The sequence below is a fragment of the Didymosphaeria variabile genome (genome assembly GCF_027946475.1).
Source record: "Didymosphaeria variabile strain IMI 356815 chromosome Unknown scaffold_6, whole genome shotgun sequence".
In the NCBI taxonomy this organism is placed as follows: domain Eukaryota; kingdom Fungi; phylum Ascomycota; class Dothideomycetes; order Pleosporales; family Didymosphaeriaceae; genus Didymosphaeria; species Didymosphaeria variabile.
Window position 1 is genome coordinate 3,489,474 of NW_026611625.1, and position 19,095 is coordinate 3,508,568.

Here is a 19,095-nt window from a genome sequence, read left to right on the forward strand (position 1 = left end):
CTCGCCTCACCATTTAACCGTCCCACTTCCCCGGGCAAAACTCCGCCAACGCTCGTCCTCGAATAGCATCCGCGAGACGATAGACTCTATGGCTGGGTTTCGCAGAGCGCTGAGACATGTTGGATAGCGTCATGTGGGCTGCGCTGCGCTGCGCTGCGCTGCGTATCGTTCTCTACACTATTACTATCCTAACTGTTTTTCTTCTTTCTCATAAGGCGTTACTATCAGCATCACGGCCGATTAGATTACTGTTACGATCTTTCTTGCATGGCGCGGCTGTCTGCATTGCACGTGCATTTGGGGAGGGACTGGTCTGGCATGTGGTTGTTGCATTGCATTGGCGGCTTCGTCTGTCTCACTTCACTTCTTTACTACACTACTAGATATCCATCGCATTGCATCGCATACAGTACGTCCCCATTACGTAGCGTATGACCCAGTTTCTAGTCTATAAGACACAGCACGTCAAGCACGTATTCCCATCGTTAGCGCCATCTTGCTAGGCATACATACCCACAAGGTGTTCATCGCTTGGAACTTGCATGCTGGCTTTATCTTTTGTGGGCCGGGAGAGGGCTGGCCTGGACTGGACTGGACTGTCCTTGCGCCACGAGATTAGTTCGCGATGTGGAACTTGGTTTCTACGCGAGGACATGTGCTGACGACGTAGGTGGGTGAAGGCTTGACGAGGGCACTAGCTAACGTCGTGGCGCGTGAATGTATGAAGGCTTGTGATACCTGAAGCATACGACCGAACGGAGAGCCTCGTGCCGAGGTGCGTGTGTATGCTAGCAGTCTCACAAGTACATGTACCTTGATAGGCGTCAAGCAACAACGTGACACGCAGCCAACCTCTCACGTTTCGTCCCGTTACGATACACACAATCAGCTTCCGAGTCCGTGCCCTCGGGTAAGCCATCCATGACATGCTGCATGCACACTCTCACATGCATCAACCTCGCCGTTCTAGAAGACGGCGCATGTGGACCCCACGTGTAAGTTGGCAGGCTGGGATACCGTGGTTTTGCGCGCGGCAGATAGATGCGAGGACGCGGAGCGAACCGGATAGTTGGTGAGAGCAATCGAGTGACTAGCACATAGTATGCATCTCTACCTCACGACAGATTCAATGCTCCACAGCCACGACACATGAAAGTACAGAAACATGACACGTGAAGACGATGAGAGGTCGGGTATCGTATCCAATGGAAGGCCAGCCAACAGTACCGTCCCAGCGACGCCCGCAGCGCCTACTGCGGATACTGCTCGAACAGAAACCCCGCCGCAAGCTCGACGTTCCCCTCTGTAGCATTCAGCGCAGCGACAGCCTCCTGGTGCGAAAAGCCCAGCACCACAAGCTGCGAAATCGTCTCTGCGGGCCACGCAGCGCGCGCCGAGGGCAGCGTCGTCACCATCTGCCGGATCTGCTCGGGCGTGACGCCCAGCAGCGGATTCTGCGTCCGTACCCTAGGCGCGTCTTCCACCCTGAGCACACGCCCCAGCGCAGCAACCCACCCCGCCTGCACAGTCTCATTATTCAGGTCGAGAGAAGTAACGTGCACCATATCCTCCTCGCAGTCTCCGCTGTTGAAGAACTCCCAGCCCATTACCCCGCCGAAGCCCCCTCCACCACTCTTGTACTTCTCGCGCAGACGGGCGCACACGTCGCGCAGTTTGGCGACGGGAACGTGTCCAGCGCCGTTTCCCGGGTTGGTGACTACCCCGAGGACGATCCTGGAGGGCGTCCACCCTGCTGCGATGATGGCGTCGTACCACTGCGTTGACGCTGCGGAGCCCCATCCGCAGTAGAACTGCGTGTTGTACCATGCTATTTCCCTTCCGTAGACACTGCATTCGAGCTCGGGGTAGCTGAAGCCGCTCAGATGCGGCAATGTAGGGTGGAGTGGGTTCGGGGACGGGCCGCTGGCGAGGAGGGGACGCGGTGGACGGAGGTGTGGCGGGATGTTTGGATCGGGGATGAGGGCTGTGGCTACGGGAGCCATTGTGATGAGGAAGGCGGGGCCAAAGTCTGCGCGGAGACGGGCGATGAGGCGGGTTATGGATTGGATGTCGACTTTTTCTTCGACGTCGAGGTCTATGCCGTCGAGGCTGTGGGAGGATATGAGGGCTTGGAGGGGCGTGTAGTAGGCCTCGAACTATTGTGGGTTAGTTCTGGTGCTTGAGACGTCTACTACATATTCAAATGGTTCATTGTGTGCGAAGGTGGATCACAAAAAGATTGGCGTAGGGGGGTGGACGAGAAATGCGAGGCTCACATTGTCTTCGCTGCCTCCGAGGCGCTCATAGCTTCCTTGCGCCGCACCCCCCAGCATGCCCAACACCTTCACTCCGCTTCCCTGAAGCCATTTCACCTCCCCCCAAAGCTGGTCGTAGCGCTTGTCGTCCGGCTTGTGGTCATTCAGGGTGATGTTCCCCGGGCCTCCGTTCAAGTGTATAGCTGCGACTATGATGTGGGTAATGCCAGTGTGGTTCGTGAGGAGGGGTAGAAGCGAGTGGTAGTTGCCGGCTGAATCGTGGAAGGTCTGGTGATACACAATCAGGCGCGGGCCTTCGGATGTGGGTAGAAGCTTTGGAGGAGCGGGCGGCATCGAAACGAGCGTGGCTTGACTGGAGGGATGTACAGAAGCAAGTGGGACGACGGAAGGGTCCGAAGCGCGTTGCCCCTCGCGTCGTTGTAGGGCTGAGTGGGGCAGTTGTAAGGCTGGTTGCGTCATGACAACACCAAACATCCCATCGTGTATCGAGCAGCAATAGCATGAAATCTCATATTATGCACAGATCGTTTTCACGGGGCCCATTGTCTACCAAAAACGTACCCTGCATGCCTCAAGCCCAAAAGGGAATATGACGTGAACCACTAACGCCGTGCACTGCTTGCTTGCCCAATGCCATTCCTCCCATCCATTGCGACGAAAGAGACGTCGACTTGAACACTCGACTTGGATATGCCCATCCGCGTATGCTGCCAAACTCGTAAGATCGTGAAAACCATCAAGGACTACTGCAACTAATGGTAGCCGTTTCCGTAGCCATTTAAGGTGCCCGTGAAGTAAGGATGAATGACCGCTTGCTTCGCCGAAATTCGACCAGCAGGATCATAGACAAGCAGAGCGTCTAGCAGGTCAAGGCCGTAATCGTCCAGAGTCGTGACTGTTGTGGCGATGTCCTGCTTGTTCCACTTGGGGAACGAGGATTTGTAGTCAGGGAACGAGGTAACGCCAGGCCAGTCGATCTCAGTGGGAGTACCGAGAACGCTACGAACATTGTCAATACGAGCTTGTTGTGCAATCAAAGAAGGTGGACATACCGGAAGATCTTGAAGATTTCGTCAATCTCGGAGTCGCCAGGGAACAGGGGCTTGCGCGTGCACATCTCAGCAAAGATGCAGCCAACAGACCACATATCGACACCAGTGGAGTACTGACGACCACCAAGTAGAATCTCTGGCGCACGATACCACAGGGTCACCACTTCGTGCGTGTAAGTGCGGAGGGGCACGCCAAAAGCGCGCGCTAGGCCGAAGTCTGCCAGCTTGAGGTTGCAATCTTTATCGATCAACAGGTTCTGGGGCTTCAGGTCGCGGTGCAACACACGGTGGGCATGGCAGTACCGGATGCCCTGGCACAGCTGTGTCATGAACTTCTTGACAATGTCTGGACCCATAGTGACATTCAGTGTAGAGCCTTCCGGCAGCGACTTGCCACGGCCGCCTTGGGTGGCAGGGAGCGCCTCCATGTATTTCTTGAGGTCGACATCGAGGTACTCAAAGACTAAGTAGAGCTTGTGGCCATCGGCATGTACGATGTTGAGGAGGCGGACGATGTTGGCGTCGTTCATCTCCTTCAGCAGGGAGATCTCGCGGATGGCGGTCGACGGTACGCCTTCGTCCTCAGCTTCAAGACGGATCTTCTTGAGTGCCACGATGCGCTGGTCCTTGGTCGACAGATCGCGCGCCTTGTAAACGACCCCATAGGTCCCTGGGGTCAAATGTTAGTGTAGGCTCAAATCGACGTGGGAAGTCTGTTATGGCGGTGTGGTGCAGGTGCAGGTGCAGCACCACAGAATGATCACTCACCCTCTCCAATCTTCTCCATCTTCTGGTAGTTCTCCATGCTGGGTCGGAGCGCTGCTCTAGTGTCTCCTGAGTAGTCAACTGGGTCGCGGTTGCGGCGGAGCTGAGTTCAATCGCTGGTCGGCGAAGAGAGGGATGGGGGCGCGCGTGTCGTGTAGAACTGAAACGAACGACTTCAGGGCAAGGGCTGCAGTCGTGGCGTCAGGCTCCGGAGCGACGCACAAATCGATCCTGCTGTTAGTATCCACGGGTTGGCTTGGAAGAGTTGCGGGAGTGTGGCCTCGGCGGGGCGGTGATGTTGTTCTCGAAAAGTGGTAGTAAACACAGCTCGCCAAGCGCCCGGCTCGATCTAAGCAAATGAGACAAAGAGACGCGTCGGCGCGCGCGAGCCCACAACGCCGCGTGAATTATTCCCCTCCACCACTCATAACTTACAGTCACGATCTCAATTTTCAACCACCACATTCTGTTGTCGTCTCAACTCAGAGAAGCTCTGCAGACGTCACCAGATTGCGTAACATCATGCCTGCACTTGATCCGCATGAACGCCCGCCGGAAAGAGTCCGCAACGTCTACAAAAAGTACCAGAGGATGAGGAGCCAGGACCTCCAAAATGACCCTATGATCGTGGATCTAGAACGAGACCTTCGTGCAGATCCCCAAAGCAAACTGCGTGTGGTTGAAGAATGGGACCCTCAGCGACTGACCGCTACTTTTCGCCGGTTTGGCGGTGACGGTGACCAACCTGAATTAGGGCCTACCACTCAAACCTCAAAGATACTCGTCTACGAGCACGCGGACATGCCAGGTAAGTGAGAGGTGACTTGAAGCAATCTTGAATTTGCAATTATAGGATCAATTGATCACAAAGTAAGAGGCATCTATTGGAGCTTGTACATCACATGACATTTCTCCCCGCGAAAGGATGCAGACTAGAAGACATCTCCTTACACATGCTTCATTTTCTTTAAATCTTGAATATCATCTGTAGTATCTTGCCTGACGTCAGGCAGGCCTCCTTATCGTCCCCGTCTCTCCTACCACCTGAAATCCAGCTCACGCTACTCTCTCTCGTCTCCTGCATCGCGATCTAGCGCGGCCCTCTCATCTTACCAACATCCACACTCACTATGGCATTTCCTATCCACCATCAGCATCTTCCTTCTTCACACTACCTCCGACCTCTTCCGCGACGATTGCCAACCCAAAAGATCCCTCCGTGCATCGTCCACTGAATGTATCTCAAGTCTTGAACAAGAAGATGCGTTGGATGACGCTCGGTGGTCAATACGATTGGACTGCGAAACAGTACCCGGACGCCACACCGCCATCGTTTCCTGCCGATGTAAAGGAGTTGCTAGAAGACACCTTCACGAGTACTAAAGCAGAAGCTGCAATAGTCAATTTGTACTCACCAGGCGACACACTCAGCGTCCACCGTGACGTTGCTGAGAGTAGCGACACTGGATTGATCAGCATCAGCCTTGGATGTGATGCGATCTTTGTCATTGGCACATCATCCGAACCTGCAGCAACACAGGAAACGAATAGCGATAATCATACAACTCCAACGGACGAGCGTGTGTTAGCGATCCGACTACGATCAGGTAGTGCGGTCTACATGAGTGGCACGTCGCGCTTCGCATGGCATGGCGTTCCACAGATTGTGCCTGGAACTTGCCCCACGTATCTTGAGTCCTGGCCGGCGGGAAGAAACGTTAACGACAACGAATTTGAGGCATGGAGGGGCTGGATGGCGAGGAAGAGAATCAACGTAAATGTTCGCCAAATGTGGGATTGAAACCAGTGCTCGGCGAGGCCGCACTGTGCACAATCATACACCGCCCACCACACCATTCCGTTGGATTAAGCTTTGAATCTCGGCGCTTGGTAATATTCCTGCATCAGTCTTGGTATACGCCAGATCCTTGCCATCGGCGAATTTTCAGCGAAAGGGGCAGAGCCTCATACAAGTTGTACCTCAGCAAACAGTATCAAGGCGACCTTCGAAACACCGAGCCCGGTGGTATACTAAAATACTTGCGTAGCGCATTTTCTGTCGGCGAGCTGGAGGCCTTTGCGCTAAATCGTTAAGCGAACGTCAGCTTCAGATGTCTTCGGCGTTCTCAGCCAGGGTCTAATTGCGGCACCGTTTTTGGCCCCTGCACCGCATCCAATGAAATGTGACGGCTGACCATACATTCAGTGTGTAGCGCGCCGCCTCGTGTTTAGCACGGGTTGGTAGGGTCCCCGTCAATGTTAGGGTCGCCGGCCAAGAGGGCGTAGCATCTGTCGGCGAGCTGTGTGGGATGGCACAGCGTACATTTCCGGACCACGTTGATACTACAATATAATTCTTCTTTCTTCTCATCAAGACTCATGTTTCAACCTTCATTGTTCGAGACCAACACCGTTCACTCTGTATCTGCACAAAATGGATGTTTCCAACAACTCTTCTGTGGACGATGTTGAGAAACATGCCAACATCGGCCGCACCTATCTGAGCAATGAATCTGTGAGCAGCTTCAGTTGGAACGACGTCTCGGTGACAGTCAAAGACCGCCACACAAAGCAGCCGTTTAAGATCTTGTCAGATGTTCGTGGCCATGTTAAGGCTGGTAAGTAAACCTACCTACTCGCGATATACTACGTGCTTACACCACCCTCAGGCGAGATGTTGGCACTCATGGGCCCAAGGTACGATATATCCAATGCATGCACGCGCGTTTTCTAACTATCGCAGTGGTTCTGGAAAGACGACACTTCTCAATGTCCTCGCACACCGTGAAGCAACCATCGGTGCCTCAGTGTCAGGGGTTACATACGTTAATGGCGCGCCATCAGACACAAAGGACTTCCGCAAGCTGTCCAGCTTCGTCGAGCAGGAGGACGCACTCGTGGGGTCGCTCACCGTCCAAGAAACGCTGGATTTTGCCGCCCGGCTCGCCCTTCCTCGGTAAGGCTGCTTCCTGATACGCTGATGCGGCGCAGCAACGCAGCAAGGCTGACCACCTGCACAGATCGATATCGAAAACGGAACGAATTGCACGAATCAAGTCCTTGCTCGAATCATTTGGTCTACGCGAGCAGGCCGGTACTCTAATTGGCACACCCATTCGGAAGGGTGTGTCTGGTGGGCAGAAACGCAGGGTCAGCGTGGCTAGCCATTTGATTACCAGTCCGAAGATACTCTTCCTAGATGAGCCGACAAGCGGACTTGATTCTGCTGCGAGCTACGAGGTCATGAACTTTGTGCGTGTCACTGCGAAGAAATTCAAGGTTAGTCACTGTCCCCACTAGCTGCGTCAAGGCTAACCAAACGCTCCTAGATATTGGTTATCGCGTCTATTCATCAGCCTTCCACGACCACATTCCAGCTTTTTGACCAGCTTTTACTTCTGTCGCGCGGCAAGACTGCATACAATGGACCAGTGGCGGGCATTCATGACTATTTCGCAAGCACTGGCTACGAGATGCCTACCTACATCAATCCCGCCGAGTACATCATACAAATAGTCAACATCGACTTCTCACAGAATCAAGCCGAAGCTGTCGATAGACTTGACCAGCTGCACACATCTTGGAATGCTTCTCAGCAAGCTGCAACCCTTCAAGCTAGCCTTGACCAGACCACACAAGCCGGCGCAGGCCTGAGTCTCGACCACGCCCATCTCTCCGCGAACCCCTACCTCATACCTCTCACACTAATGCACCGCTCATTCATCAAGTCCTACCGCGACATTGTAGCATACGGTATTCGTATAGCGATGTATGTTTGCCTCGCCATCCTAATGGGCACGGTCTGGCTCCGCCTCTCCCCCACCCAAGACAACATCACAGCCTTCACCAACGCCATCTTCTTCGGCGGCGCATTCATGTCCTTCATGGCCGTAGCCTACATCCCCGCCTACCTCGAGGACCTCTCCCTGTACACAAAAGAGCGCCTCAACGGCCTCTACGGCCCCACAGCCTTCATGCTAGCAAACTTCCTCGTCGGCATCCCCTACCTGTTCCTCATCACGATCCTGTTCTCGGTCATCGCATACTGGCTGGGTAACTTCCGTCCTGGCACCGACGCCTTCTTCACATGGGTCATGTGGCTGTTTCTCGACCTGCTCGCCGCCGAGTCCCTCGTTGTGCTCCTCTCCAGCTTGATTCCCATCTTCGTCGTTGCGCTCGCGGCGACGGCGTTCGCGAACGGACTGTGGATGTGCGTCAATGGATTCATGGTCGAGCCGCAGACGCTCAATGTGTTCTGGAGGTATGTGTTCCACTACATTGATTATCAGGCGTATGTGTTCCGTGGCATGATGGTCAATGAGTTCGGGAAGAGAAACTATGCGTGCGAGGTTGTGGAGGGCGCGTGTCAGTGCATGTACCCAAGTAAACTGCAAGACCAGTGTATGATTGAGGGGACGGCGGTGCTGGAGAGGTATGGTTTTAATACTGAGAATATGGGCAAGTATGTGGGGTACATGTTGGTTATTATCTTCGGATATCGGTTGCTGGGATGGGTGGTGTTGTATGCGAGGAAGCACTGAGCATTTTGGTGGGTGTAAGGGCAAGAGGACGACGATAGACGTTTGTTTTTGTTTCATGCTTTGATCAAAATAGACATACTAATAATTAATTCCAACGCGCGTACTATAGTTTGCTCAGTACAGCGCTCATAAACACAAGTCGTTTCGCGCCCTTTGTGATTCATTCGCGCGTACTTTTTGCGATACTCCCCCGCTGCTGGATGGCTGGCAGCTCTATGTCTCTAGTTCTCGAGAGAAGAGTAAATTGACAAAAATCAGGAACGCGTGTACGTGTCCGCAATGCTGGAGAGTGTGGAACGGTCACCGTGGTTTCTTTCCGCAATGATAACCAAAGAAGTTCCGAAGACCTGAGAAGCGTAAGTTTCAGCCTTGCGGCAGCCTTAAATCAGAAGCATCCAATCAAATAATTCGTGGAGAAAAGCCACCGCGTCCTCATATACTCACCGGCTCTTAGAATTCCCGACCCTCACTTTCCTCCTTGCCTTCTCCAGAAGCTCTTACTTCGCCGCGATGGTAGCTCCAGCTTTTGGTTTTTCGGTGGGCGACTTCATTGCAGGGACCAAACTACTAATTACCATGCTCGATTCTTTCAAAGATTCCGGTGGAGCATCGAGCAAGTTCGCTTCCGAGGCAGCCTTCCTCAGCAGCCTTGTGTCAACAGTCAAACACTTGAGCGATTACATCCAGACCACGCCTCAGGATGACATCGCCGAGGATGTCGCGAAGCTAGTCGACGTAATAAAGGAGCCTTTGTCCGAGTTCAAACAATTCCTCGATAAGCATGAAGCCGCCCTTGGGAAACAGCCTACGAAATCAGGCTTAGGGAAGATCAAATCTACCATCAAGTATACCATCAAAGATGCTTCCGGCAAGATAGAGAAGCTTCGGATACAAGTGGAACAACCGCTTCAAGCTGTGAACTCTCTGCTAGCGTTGCAAGTCCTGTAAGTATTCAAACGTTCACATACTGCTTCCTTTAGGTGATCAGTAACTTACGACAGTTTTTCAGGAAGTGTATCACGAGCACACCACAGAAGCCATTACAGCAAAATCAATTACTGCAGATAGTGGAAGCTATTCATGTAGCGGACGTACCTACTGAATTACAGAAGCAGATCGATGTGCTCCAGCATGGCGTAGCGACCCAGAAGGTCCAGAACGACCACCAGTTGGAGCGTATCATTGATATGCGTGATAGCTTGACAGGCCAGCTAGATGCACTTCAAAATATCCTCGAAGAAACTACAGCGCTCCCGTCAAACAATCAAAGTGACCAGCAGGCAAACGCGCAACCAGAACAAGGTTCATCATACTCTGACAGGTCGACTCTCGAAGAAGCGCTCAGTGCTCAACATCATGAGCTCGAGAAGGCTATGAGAGAGCAAAGTCAACTGCTGTTGGCGCTTAAGTCTTTCCTTGAAGAGAAAGCTGCTATGCAACAGCAATCCGTAGACAGTTCAACCACAGGGGGAATGGGTCGGCGATTTTGGCCCTTAGCCACTCTCCCTACAGCTCACATGGCTACTGTCCTAGTCTCTGCGCTTGTTTCAAGCGTCGTAACAGCAAATTCCAGGATGAGAGGCGCACGAGCAAATCAGACCACACCAACGGAAACATTAGCGTCTCGGAACTATGTTTACATACCATCGAGGCCAAAGGAGGACCAATTCAGTTCAAAGTCTGCAACAATAACAAAAACCGATAATGTATCTCCAACACAATCTATGCAGTCAGAGGCCTATAGATGGGTGTCAGACTTTACACGCGATACTGGCAGTTCGACACTTCGTGTAACGGAGGAATTGAGACCGAAACCGCCGACGACAAGTTTATTCAATCTCAAAGCGAGACGCAGCAATATGTCCAGAAGAGGAAGTAAGAGCTCAGGTCCCGACGTAAACAACTCAAGTGAGGACCAAAGGGTTGTTAATAAGAGCTGGAGTAAGAAGAAGTCCGAATCGGATAGGGATGATCTCAGTGAAGCCACCACGCGCCTCTTTGAGAATGGCAGTCCGAAGTTAGGCCCTGCTTCAGACACATGGGTCTGTACGGAATGTGGTACTTTCAACTCCAAACTCACTATGCCAGACCGCTGTCCTGTGTGTGGCAGTACGCGTCTCTGAGGCTTTCAACTTCCACCACGGATTCTCTTGTGGTTGGCATCGCCTCTTCACCGCTTAAGACCCTTTGATAATGCGTAAATCTAATGCGTTTCGAACCCAACCCATCTATCCGTGTCTCAGAAGACTTGACGAAGGGAAAGCCGTCAAATAACCGGTAGTACCCTGCTCACTCCTCACGCCTCCCCGAACCGTTCCTGGGTAGCGCCTTCCTTTACACCAGCTTCTCTGCCACCTTACATCCTCCGACGTAACAAAAAACCCACATCTTCCTGCAATCCATACAACACCCTCCTATCCCTTACCTAGTGGACCAAATAAACTCTACACCCACTCAACGCCCCGACTGGCTTGACTTCCACAAGCTGTACAATCCCATCTTCCTGAAGCGCAACTACCAAGCTGAACACATATTGGAGCAACAGCGTGTTGGTCACTTGACTCATCCCCTCTTGTATAAATGCTTTGATTCTCTTCAACACTTCGTTCGCACCAGAGCACACCAACTCTGCCGCGTGTTCTATCGAAAATTCGAACAGCTGTTTAAAAGGGAAGGGCCATCTATACTGATTGACCGCACTGACCCTAAACTCTCTGACTCCTCCCTTTATATCGCTAGCCATCGGCGGCGGAATGAAATCGCGAAACTCCCTAGCGGCATCCACGCCATCATCCCACAGATTCAGAACCAATCCAATCTTCCTCTCCCCCTCTCTTGCTCTCCCTCCGCCTTCCAATTCTGAGTGGTGTGTTGGTGATATTGTAGACGAAGGCCAGTGGAGGTAGAATCGGCAAGAACATTGTAATGTGCGTCAAGTGCAGTCTTTAGTTGAAGTCGACTCAGCGTGTTTAATGACCACGGATCGGGAAGGGCGCAAAATGACTTGCGAGCCCTCAACCGTACAATGTACCATTTCAAAAGAAGCTGATTTTTACATCAAGTTGAAGGCCTTTGTGGGTATTGTTTAAGAGATTTATTTTTACATTTCTATTGCTGGACGATAATATGTCGTCGACTTGGCACTGTTACAAGTGTAGGGGGTATCATTCGCTGAAAGTATCAAGTGATCTGATGGAGACCAATGCCGGCTTACCTGGCAAGGCTTCGTGATCTTAGTCTGAGTCGTAGTCCACCAGAGCAGCGGCTGAGGTAGGTCTTTTTGTTGGGACTTCTGTTGATTGATCGATTATAATTGACTTCGTTGCGGGCGACTGCGTTTTCTGATCTTCGGACCCATCTTCGTTCCGTTTGCGCTTGATCCCTAAGCTCAGCTTAGTGGAACTTTTCGCTTCCGCGGACAGGAAGGGATCGATCGAGGCTCTCGTGTTCCCGGCAAGCGATTGCTGTAAGTTCTGACGGCTCTTCTCCGCCGCAATCTCTGATTTAAGTTTCTTCTTCGAGACCGTCTCCGTCATTGCCGCCTTGACGCTCGTAAACAGCGGTTTTCTCACAGCTTCCTCCACGCCGTCATCCAGCGTGCTTGCGCCAAAGTCAACCAACTTTGCCCGCATATCATCCGTCTCTGTCCCATCCGCGATCTCATATCCAAAGCTGAACTTCTCCTGCATCCCTTCCTTCAACCTATCTTCCTTCTTCCACCCCCGCCTCTTCTCCCTAAACTCCCGCCTCAGCTTAGCGTTCACATCGTACGGATCTCTCCACACCTCCGCCTTATCATACAGCTCCTCTATCCTCTCCGCATGCCCCCTCTGCTCCCCCTTCTCCTCAACCTTCCCCTCAAACCGCGCAAACGCATCCGTCCTCCTCTTCTCCCTCTCCTCCTCGCTCAAAAACTTCATCTCCCCTCCCCTGCTTCTCTTCTCCGTAATCCCGCCGTTGCGCCCCCTCCACAACAACATACTCCGCGTTCTTCGGATCCGTGCGGATCTCCCACCACCCGCCGCACGCCGTGTGCTTCATGCGGAAGCTCCATATCGGCGTCGAGTAGTAGTTTCCTGCTTTTTTCTTCTCGGCGTTGAAGCGTACGCCTTGACCGACGATGGCGGGGGGTGTGCAGTGCGAGCACCATACTGCGAAGGGGAGCTCGAAGCGGACGACGAGCGCGCCGCCTTTCTTTGCGCGAGAGCCGAGCGGGTTCGAGGTGTTGAAGGTGGGAGCGTTGGAGGCGTCAGGCGGGTAGTATCTACCCATGTTGAAGCCCTGCATGGTGGGCGAGGAGCGCGCAGCGTGCGCGGTGGAGGTGGTGTTGTGGTGTGCAGTTGTGTGTTATGGCGTGGGGAAAGTTGAAGTGGCGGTGGTGGCTGCGAGAGCTTGGTCGATCTCCCGCGCATCTTCAAAAGGGACGTTGGTCGACTCATCTAACTTCCATGATCGCTAAAACACGCTTGAAAGTTCAACATTCAATACCTAGAGCATGACCTTTTTGGTGAGTCCATGGGCCAAAGTAGAACACGTGACACCGGGAGAGCCATCATTGATACAGTTATGTCATGCGTGCCGTAACTCAAGACTGAGTGCACCAAATTGAACAGACCCAATAATCTGACATGCTCACCCTTGGCTCTTTCATCCTCCATCTCAGATTCACCACCGTGTATTTCCCAGACAGGAAAGTAGATTAAGGTTATCCGTTGATTACGGCACTAAAAGGCTTGTCTTTGTTGCCCTTTCGCAGCGGTAGGCTTGCCTCATTCGGAAAAGTGACACTGAAGATGTTACAGCGAGTGAAGTTCCTCTCCAGGTTCCTTCTTATATATTGTAATCCTTTGAATCTACGTACGCTAGAAGCACTAATGGAAAATGCTGGGTGCAGCAGAGAACTAAATCAGGTTCTTTTGATGTCTATATGCTAAACCCACATGACAGTGCGGACCCTTCCCAGAGACGTCGGTCTCCCCAACCGCTTCGCGCGGCTTGCTCCTTCTTGAGGGTCGCAGAAACAGTCGCAGCCTAAGCTGTGGCGACTTGCCTGTAACTCGTCTTGGCTCAACGGCCACCTCTTCAACCCGCTTAAGCAGCGGTAGCATCGTCTGTGATCAACTTGGTGATCTTACCAATGGCGATGGTCTGTCCTTGGTCACTGTCCAATAATTAGCGTCTCTCCTAGATTTGTAAAATGTGTTAGCAAGGCTTACCGAAGCGTGAAGCGGCCAAGCTGAGGGTAATCCTCGAAGCGCTCAACGCAGAGAGCACCGGCAGTACCGGTGACCTTGAGTCGCGCAATGATCGACATGCCCCTCGTGGCGAAACCGGGTGCCTTCTTACTCTTCCTGCCGGTACCCTTCTCAAGCTTGTGGAGCAAGGCCTCGAACGTGACCTCTTCTTGAGCGGCGTGCACGTGCAGTACACAGTTGTAACCCGCTGTGAGAATACTCTTCAGGTCCAAAAGCACAATCTGAGCCTCGAATGATGATACGCAGTGTACGGGTCGCTTAGGAGAGCAGAGAACGAATCCTGGAAGAATGTCTTCTTCTTCAACTCCACGAAGGCGGACACGGACCTGGTCACCACACGCAGCTCCAGTGATTTCATCTTCTTGTTCGCCGTAAAGCGCGGAGATCGAAATGGTATCTCGGTTGGGCATCATGAGGTACTTGTTTTCCTTCTTGATGACACCAGACTCGATCTTACCCTCAATCATTGTACCTAGATCTCGGTACTTGGCAGAGATTGGCATCATGAAGGGTGCGTTGAGCTTTCTCTCGAGAGCTTTCATGTTGTCGAGATACTCGAGCAGCGATGGGCCGTCGTGCCACGGTGCAAGATCCTTGGGAACTCTGTCCTTGATACCGACAGTGGTTTGAGCGCTGATGGGCATGAACGCAACGTCGGTCTTTGGGTTGTAGCCGACACCCTTCAGAAAGATTGTAAGCTTCGTTGTGCACTCCTTGTATCGTTCCTCGGACCACTCGACCGTTGGGTCGTCCATCTTGTTGACAGCGACGACGAGCTTGTTCACACCCTGGGTCTTAGCCAACATAGCGTGCTCGCGAGTCTGTCCTCCCTTCTCGAAACCTGTCTCGTACTCACCCTTACGGGCAGAGATGACCAGGATTCCGACATCGGCCTGAGCCGCACCACCGATCATGCTCGGAACGTACGTCTTGTGGCCTGGTGCATCGAGAATAGAGTATCGTCGCTTTTCTGTCTCGAAGAACCCCCTTCCAACTTCGACAGTCTTGCCCTTGGATCGTTCTTCCTTGGTCAGATCCAGAGCCCAGGAAAGGTACCAAGTTTCGCGACCGGCGTCCTTGGCTTCCCTCTTGTACTTGTCCATTGTCCGCTCATCGACCATACCGGTGGCGAAGAGAATGCTCCCACCCAGAGTAGACTTGCCGGCATCAACGTGGCCCAGGAAAATGACGTTGATGTGCTCTTTTCCATACATCTCAGCGAGAACGGCCTCGTCGACGTCTTCTTCCTGCTCTTTCTCCAGATCGACAACCTGTTTCTTGCTTTCGGCAGCTCGGCTAGGCGAGCTGCGGCCTGTCGAGGGAGTGGGTGACGTCCGGCCAGAGGGGCTGGCGGCCTTTGTCGGCTCGCCGGTCTTCTCGATGGCAACTGCTGCAGCGACCTTCGCTCCAGCCTCAGGTGCCTGGGTGTCGACATTGTCCTTTGCAGTTGGTGCAGCAGCGGGCGCGGCGCCTAGACTCAGGACCTTGGTTCCGCCCGTGTTCTCTACTTTGGGAGCGACGGTATCACCGCCGATTGACAGGACCTTTGCCTTGGGCGCAGCATCTCCTCCAATGCTCAGAACCTTCGCCTTGGGCTCAGCATCCTTCTTCGGCTGAGCAGCCGGAGCGGCTGGAGCGTTGTTGTCGCCTCTCTTCGCAATCTGAACAGGAGCCTGGCGCTGCTGCTGTTGCTGGGGCTGAAAGTTCTGCTGTTGCTGGTAGTTGTATTGGCCTCCGTAGCCCTGCTGCCCGTACTGCTGTTGCTGTTGTCCGTATTGGCCATATTGAGGGTATCCTTGCTGCTGTCCATATTGTTGGTAGTTGCTGTATCCTTGTTGTCCGTACTGCCCGTATTGCTGGTACCCTCCGCCATACTGCTGATATTGCTGCCCAGGCGTGAACGACTGCGCGCCTGGGGTAAACGACGATGCGCCTGGAGTGAACGAAGCGCCACCAGGTCTGAATTGACCTTGCGCATTATTGTTGTTGTTAATGTTGAGGTTCTGCGCCTGCTGCGACAGATTGTCCTCCTCTTGCTCCCACGAGTCTGCCATGGTGTGCGTATGTGTGCGTTCGTGTGCGGGGCGCGGGGCTAGCGAAAATCAAGGGCGGCGTCGTATCCGAACACGCAGAGCAAAAGGTAAGACCCGTATGTGTCTGCCGATGTAGCGATGGCAAGTGAACGGCCCAGGCTTTATACGGAGCTGGCGTTGGGAGCGGCGAGGTGCGAGGGCAAAAAGTGTGCGGTAGTGGTGGGCCTCTGACGCGGGGCAAACTTGCTGGGCAGCGACTTCCGTGGCTGGTGGGTGCCTTCCGCGCCTGACACAGACCAGGAACTCCAAACAAGAAGACGGGTTCGTGCCTCCAGACAGCAAACTCGCCGAGATGATGACTCTCTCGCCCGGCCTTCCCCTTGTCACAGAGCCCTCGCTTCAACTTGTTCGGCGTTGAGGGCGCGTTGTTCTTGGAGCATTATTGTTCCCACTAGACCGTCCACGCGTTGATTGGCGCCCCGAACAACCCATACAGTCAATATGGAAGTCCTTCTGTCAAAGGTATGACTCTACCAGGACTGCAATCAGAACGTACTTTCTGGCCTCTGATGCAATGGTGACTCTATGAAGGATCCACTGACTCTTTTTCATGTGTAGGTGACTCAGCAGGCGATCAATTACGCCGTCCGTACAGGCATTACGATCACCAGTGGCTATGCCATCCGACAATGTGGACGTTTACTCAAGGTTCGTGAACCCAACAAAATCCACACCGTACCTAAGCCCTACGGCTTGGTCTCATCGCCTTTCCTGGGATAGCGCAGAGATTTCAGATTCTAAGCATGGTGCTGCACAAATAACCCAACTAACATCGGTGTGCAACAGACTGTGGAAGGTCGCGAGAAACATGAATTGGCCGCCTTGCAGCTACGGCTCGAAGGCAAGATCAGGGTGGGTGCCATTGAACATTAACATGGGTAAATCACTAACCCCTCGAAACAGATCATCTCGCCAGCGATTGATATGATTGAACTGATAGCAGCGCGTGGAAACACCTCATTAGAATCCGCTGTTACTTTGACCAAGTCTCTTCGGTTCGACATCCAGTCCTTAGGCGTGCGCCTTGCTAAGGCTGTAGGCGAGGAAAAGCTGGCCCGCAAAGGGAGCTCACGCAGCAAGTCGCGCGCTGAGAATGATCTTGAACTGCGTCTGATCATCGCTGAGATCAAGAATCTGCTCAATAGGATTGAAGATGCAGTGCCACTGATCAGCCTCGCCATCACAACGTCCGGCGTCAATCTGTCAACCACTCTTCCGGCGACTGTCTCACCGTCTAGAATGTTGCAGGCGAGCACCTTTCTGACACATGGCGACACACAATATAACATGGACATGCCTCGAGCACAGCAGATAGGGCCTTCGTTTTACCTCTCCATGTACATGTTGTTTTCCGGACATGCGAACAGGGCCCTGGACGAAGAGGGCATCCGGGAGACGACCTGGAAAGAGGTCATGCACAAAGCTCGCGTTGTATTGTTGAGGGTTCCACTTGATAATATCTACCACTATCCTGAACCATTTCGGGGCGACATCGGTCGAGGCGACGAACGCGAGCACAGCCATATTCCTTCCGAAGGACGCCTGCACGAATTCGCGTACCAGCTGTTGATTGTCGAAGATCTTGAAGATGACCGCGTGCACACATTTGAGGAGGGTGAAGAGCAACCAGGTCCATATAATGGCGTTGGCCTTGCGGGAATCCGAGAGATAATTCCCATTCATGAGATTTCCAAGATCTTCTATGCTGACACGGGAAAAATTCTCAATATCGGAACGGACGGTGAGACGAACAACCCTATCCTTCTGCTGAAACGCGATGTTCACGCTGTGCCCCCTCGCCGTATGATGGAGCGAAACGACGTGGAGCACGAATATGACTCTGACGGCTCACATACCGTTGGTGATTCTGAGCCAGACGAGGAACAAACTGAACTGGATGAGCAATTACGCCGTGAGTCGACGGCAGAGCTTCCTACAGCTGAGTTGCCTGTCGAAGAACCTCAAATTCACCCTTGGCGTCTTCCTCCGAACCTAGACCTGGAGTGGATGGCGTTTGAGGTATACACAGAAGAGCCGCCCTCCGACTCCGACATTGACGAATCTGACCTCGATGTTGGGACTTCATCGTCAGCAACGGCAACCCCACAGCATGCCGAGTCTGCGTCTCCTGGTCTAGCCTCCTACTTCTCCAAATTGAATCTACGACCTTCAACACCAACAACGTCGATGCCACCACCGCCCGACACTCAACTCATACCCTCTCCGCAGAAGAGCTCCCTCCCCATCCCTCAGCAGGCCCGGGCACCTACCGCTGCTCCGGCCATCAAAACCTCGCTATCTCTCCTTGAGATGCTCGTCCGTCTTACTGCCCTACAGCAGTTCCAACAAACGTCACACCTGGCTGTCCCGGACGAGCTTCTCAATTTCTTCCTTTCTGATAGCAGCACTGTAGGCTCCGGCGGAGATGCCGAACTTAGACGTCGCGTCCGTCGAGAGGCGCGTATGAGGGTGGGCTTTGACCCGTATGATGAGAGCCCAATCAAGCGACGTGGCGAGGAGTATCTAGAGCATGAGTTTCACGACGCTACGAACGGGTACGATGATACAACCCCTTCGTCACCAGGTGAAGGGCGATTTGACTATGAGGGCTACCCGCATGGTAAAGCATCCCCGCGCTCTCGGTCTACGACGCCTATGTCGCCCTCCTTGCCTGACTCCTCACCCGTTGGAGGCGGTCGCTCGAAGTCCTCTGCAGACATTCCGCTGCCGTCGCGTGAGATTCGCTCGTCGTTATCCTCTGCCAGTCCGCTCTTGCGACGAGCCACCGATCGACCGAATCAGTATAGGGGGATCAAGCAGCCAAGCTTTCGCGGTCCTCCTACAGCGCCACCTACTTCTAGTTCACCCCGGATACCGCAAGCTACATCGGGTGTAATCCAGATGGGAAGGGAAAATGAAACGCCAGACACTCCACCAAGTAGTAGCACCAAGTCTCCATGAATGCTTCTCCTTTTGTTTAGCGACAAGCGATTGTTACGATACTAATGACAGTATGCATAGACAATGGGCGTCTTGGCTTAGATGTATATTGATTCTTTAAAACTAACATGTACGGCGCATGAACGGAGCATGTGCACCGAATGCCAGAGTAT

The 19,095-nt window shown here is 53.2% G+C and overlaps 8 protein-coding genes across 8 annotated transcripts; 4 read left to right on the forward strand and 4 right to left on the reverse strand.

The window, feature by feature from the left end:
- Positions 1 to 1,250: 1,250 nt before the first annotated feature.
- On the reverse strand, positions 1,251 to 2,609 carry N0V89_009059 (uncharacterized protein; the record flags this gene model as incomplete). The annotated part of the gene is made up of 2 exons (XM_056217812.1): positions 1,251 to 2,156; positions 2,277 to 2,609. 2 exons carry the CDS (start codon positions 2,607 to 2,609, stop codon positions 1,251 to 1,253), a joined length of 1,239 nt encoding a protein of 412 aa, XP_056069368.1.
- A 419-nt stretch (positions 2,610 to 3,028) lies between these two features.
- Positions 3,029 to 4,133, reverse strand: CDC28 (Cyclin-dependent kinase catalytic subunit; the record flags this gene model as incomplete). Its single annotated transcript, XM_056217813.1, has 3 exons — positions 3,029 to 3,275; positions 3,329 to 3,998; positions 4,097 to 4,133. 3 exons carry the CDS (start codon positions 4,131 to 4,133, stop codon positions 3,029 to 3,031), a joined length of 954 nt encoding a protein of 317 aa, XP_056069369.1.
- A 761-nt stretch (positions 4,134 to 4,894) lies between these two features.
- Positions 4,895 to 5,894, forward strand: N0V89_009061 (uncharacterized protein; the record flags this gene model as incomplete). Its single annotated transcript, XM_056217814.1, has 2 exons — positions 4,895 to 4,901; positions 5,341 to 5,894. The coding sequence occupies 2 exons, from the start codon at positions 4,895 to 4,897 to the stop codon at positions 5,892 to 5,894; spliced, it is 561 nt and encodes a 186-aa protein (XP_056069370.1).
- Positions 5,895 to 6,527: 633 nt separating this feature from the next.
- On the forward strand, positions 6,528 to 8,634 carry N0V89_009062 (uncharacterized protein; the record flags this gene model as incomplete). Its single annotated transcript, XM_056217815.1, has 5 exons — positions 6,528 to 6,711; positions 6,763 to 6,790; positions 6,837 to 7,049; positions 7,114 to 7,372; positions 7,423 to 8,634. 5 exons carry the CDS (start codon positions 6,528 to 6,530, stop codon positions 8,632 to 8,634), a joined length of 1,896 nt encoding a protein of 631 aa, XP_056069371.1.
- A 576-nt stretch (positions 8,635 to 9,210) lies between these two features.
- N0V89_009063 (uncharacterized protein) lies at positions 9,211 to 10,339 on the forward strand (the record flags this gene model as incomplete). The annotated part of the gene is made up of 3 exons (XM_056217816.1): positions 9,211 to 9,578; positions 9,644 to 9,955; positions 10,198 to 10,339. The coding sequence occupies 3 exons, from the start codon at positions 9,211 to 9,213 to the stop codon at positions 10,337 to 10,339; spliced, it is 822 nt and encodes a 273-aa protein (XP_056069372.1).
- A 1,528-nt stretch (positions 10,340 to 11,867) lies between these two features.
- Positions 11,868 to 12,921, reverse strand: saf4 (the record flags this gene model as incomplete). The annotated part of the gene is given in 2 exon segments (XM_056217817.1): positions 11,868 to 12,600; positions 12,617 to 12,921. 2 exon segments carry the CDS (start codon positions 12,919 to 12,921, stop codon positions 11,868 to 11,870), a joined length of 1,038 nt encoding a protein of 345 aa, XP_056069373.1.
- Positions 12,922 to 13,725: 804 nt separating this feature from the next.
- Positions 13,726 to 15,943, reverse strand: SUP35 (translation termination factor GTPase eRF3; the record flags this gene model as incomplete). Its single annotated transcript, XM_056217818.1, has 2 exons — positions 13,726 to 13,795; positions 13,851 to 15,943. 2 exons carry the CDS (start codon positions 15,941 to 15,943, stop codon positions 13,726 to 13,728), a joined length of 2,163 nt encoding a protein of 720 aa, XP_056069374.1.
- Positions 15,944 to 16,906: 963 nt separating this feature from the next.
- YRB30 (Ran-specific GTPase-activating protein 30) lies at positions 16,907 to 18,943 on the forward strand (the record flags this gene model as incomplete). The annotated part of the gene is made up of 1 exon (XM_056217819.1): positions 16,907 to 18,943. One exon carries the CDS (start codon positions 16,907 to 16,909, stop codon positions 18,941 to 18,943), a length of 2,037 nt encoding a protein of 678 aa, XP_056069375.1.
- Between the last annotated feature and the right edge of the window lie 152 nt (positions 18,944 to 19,095).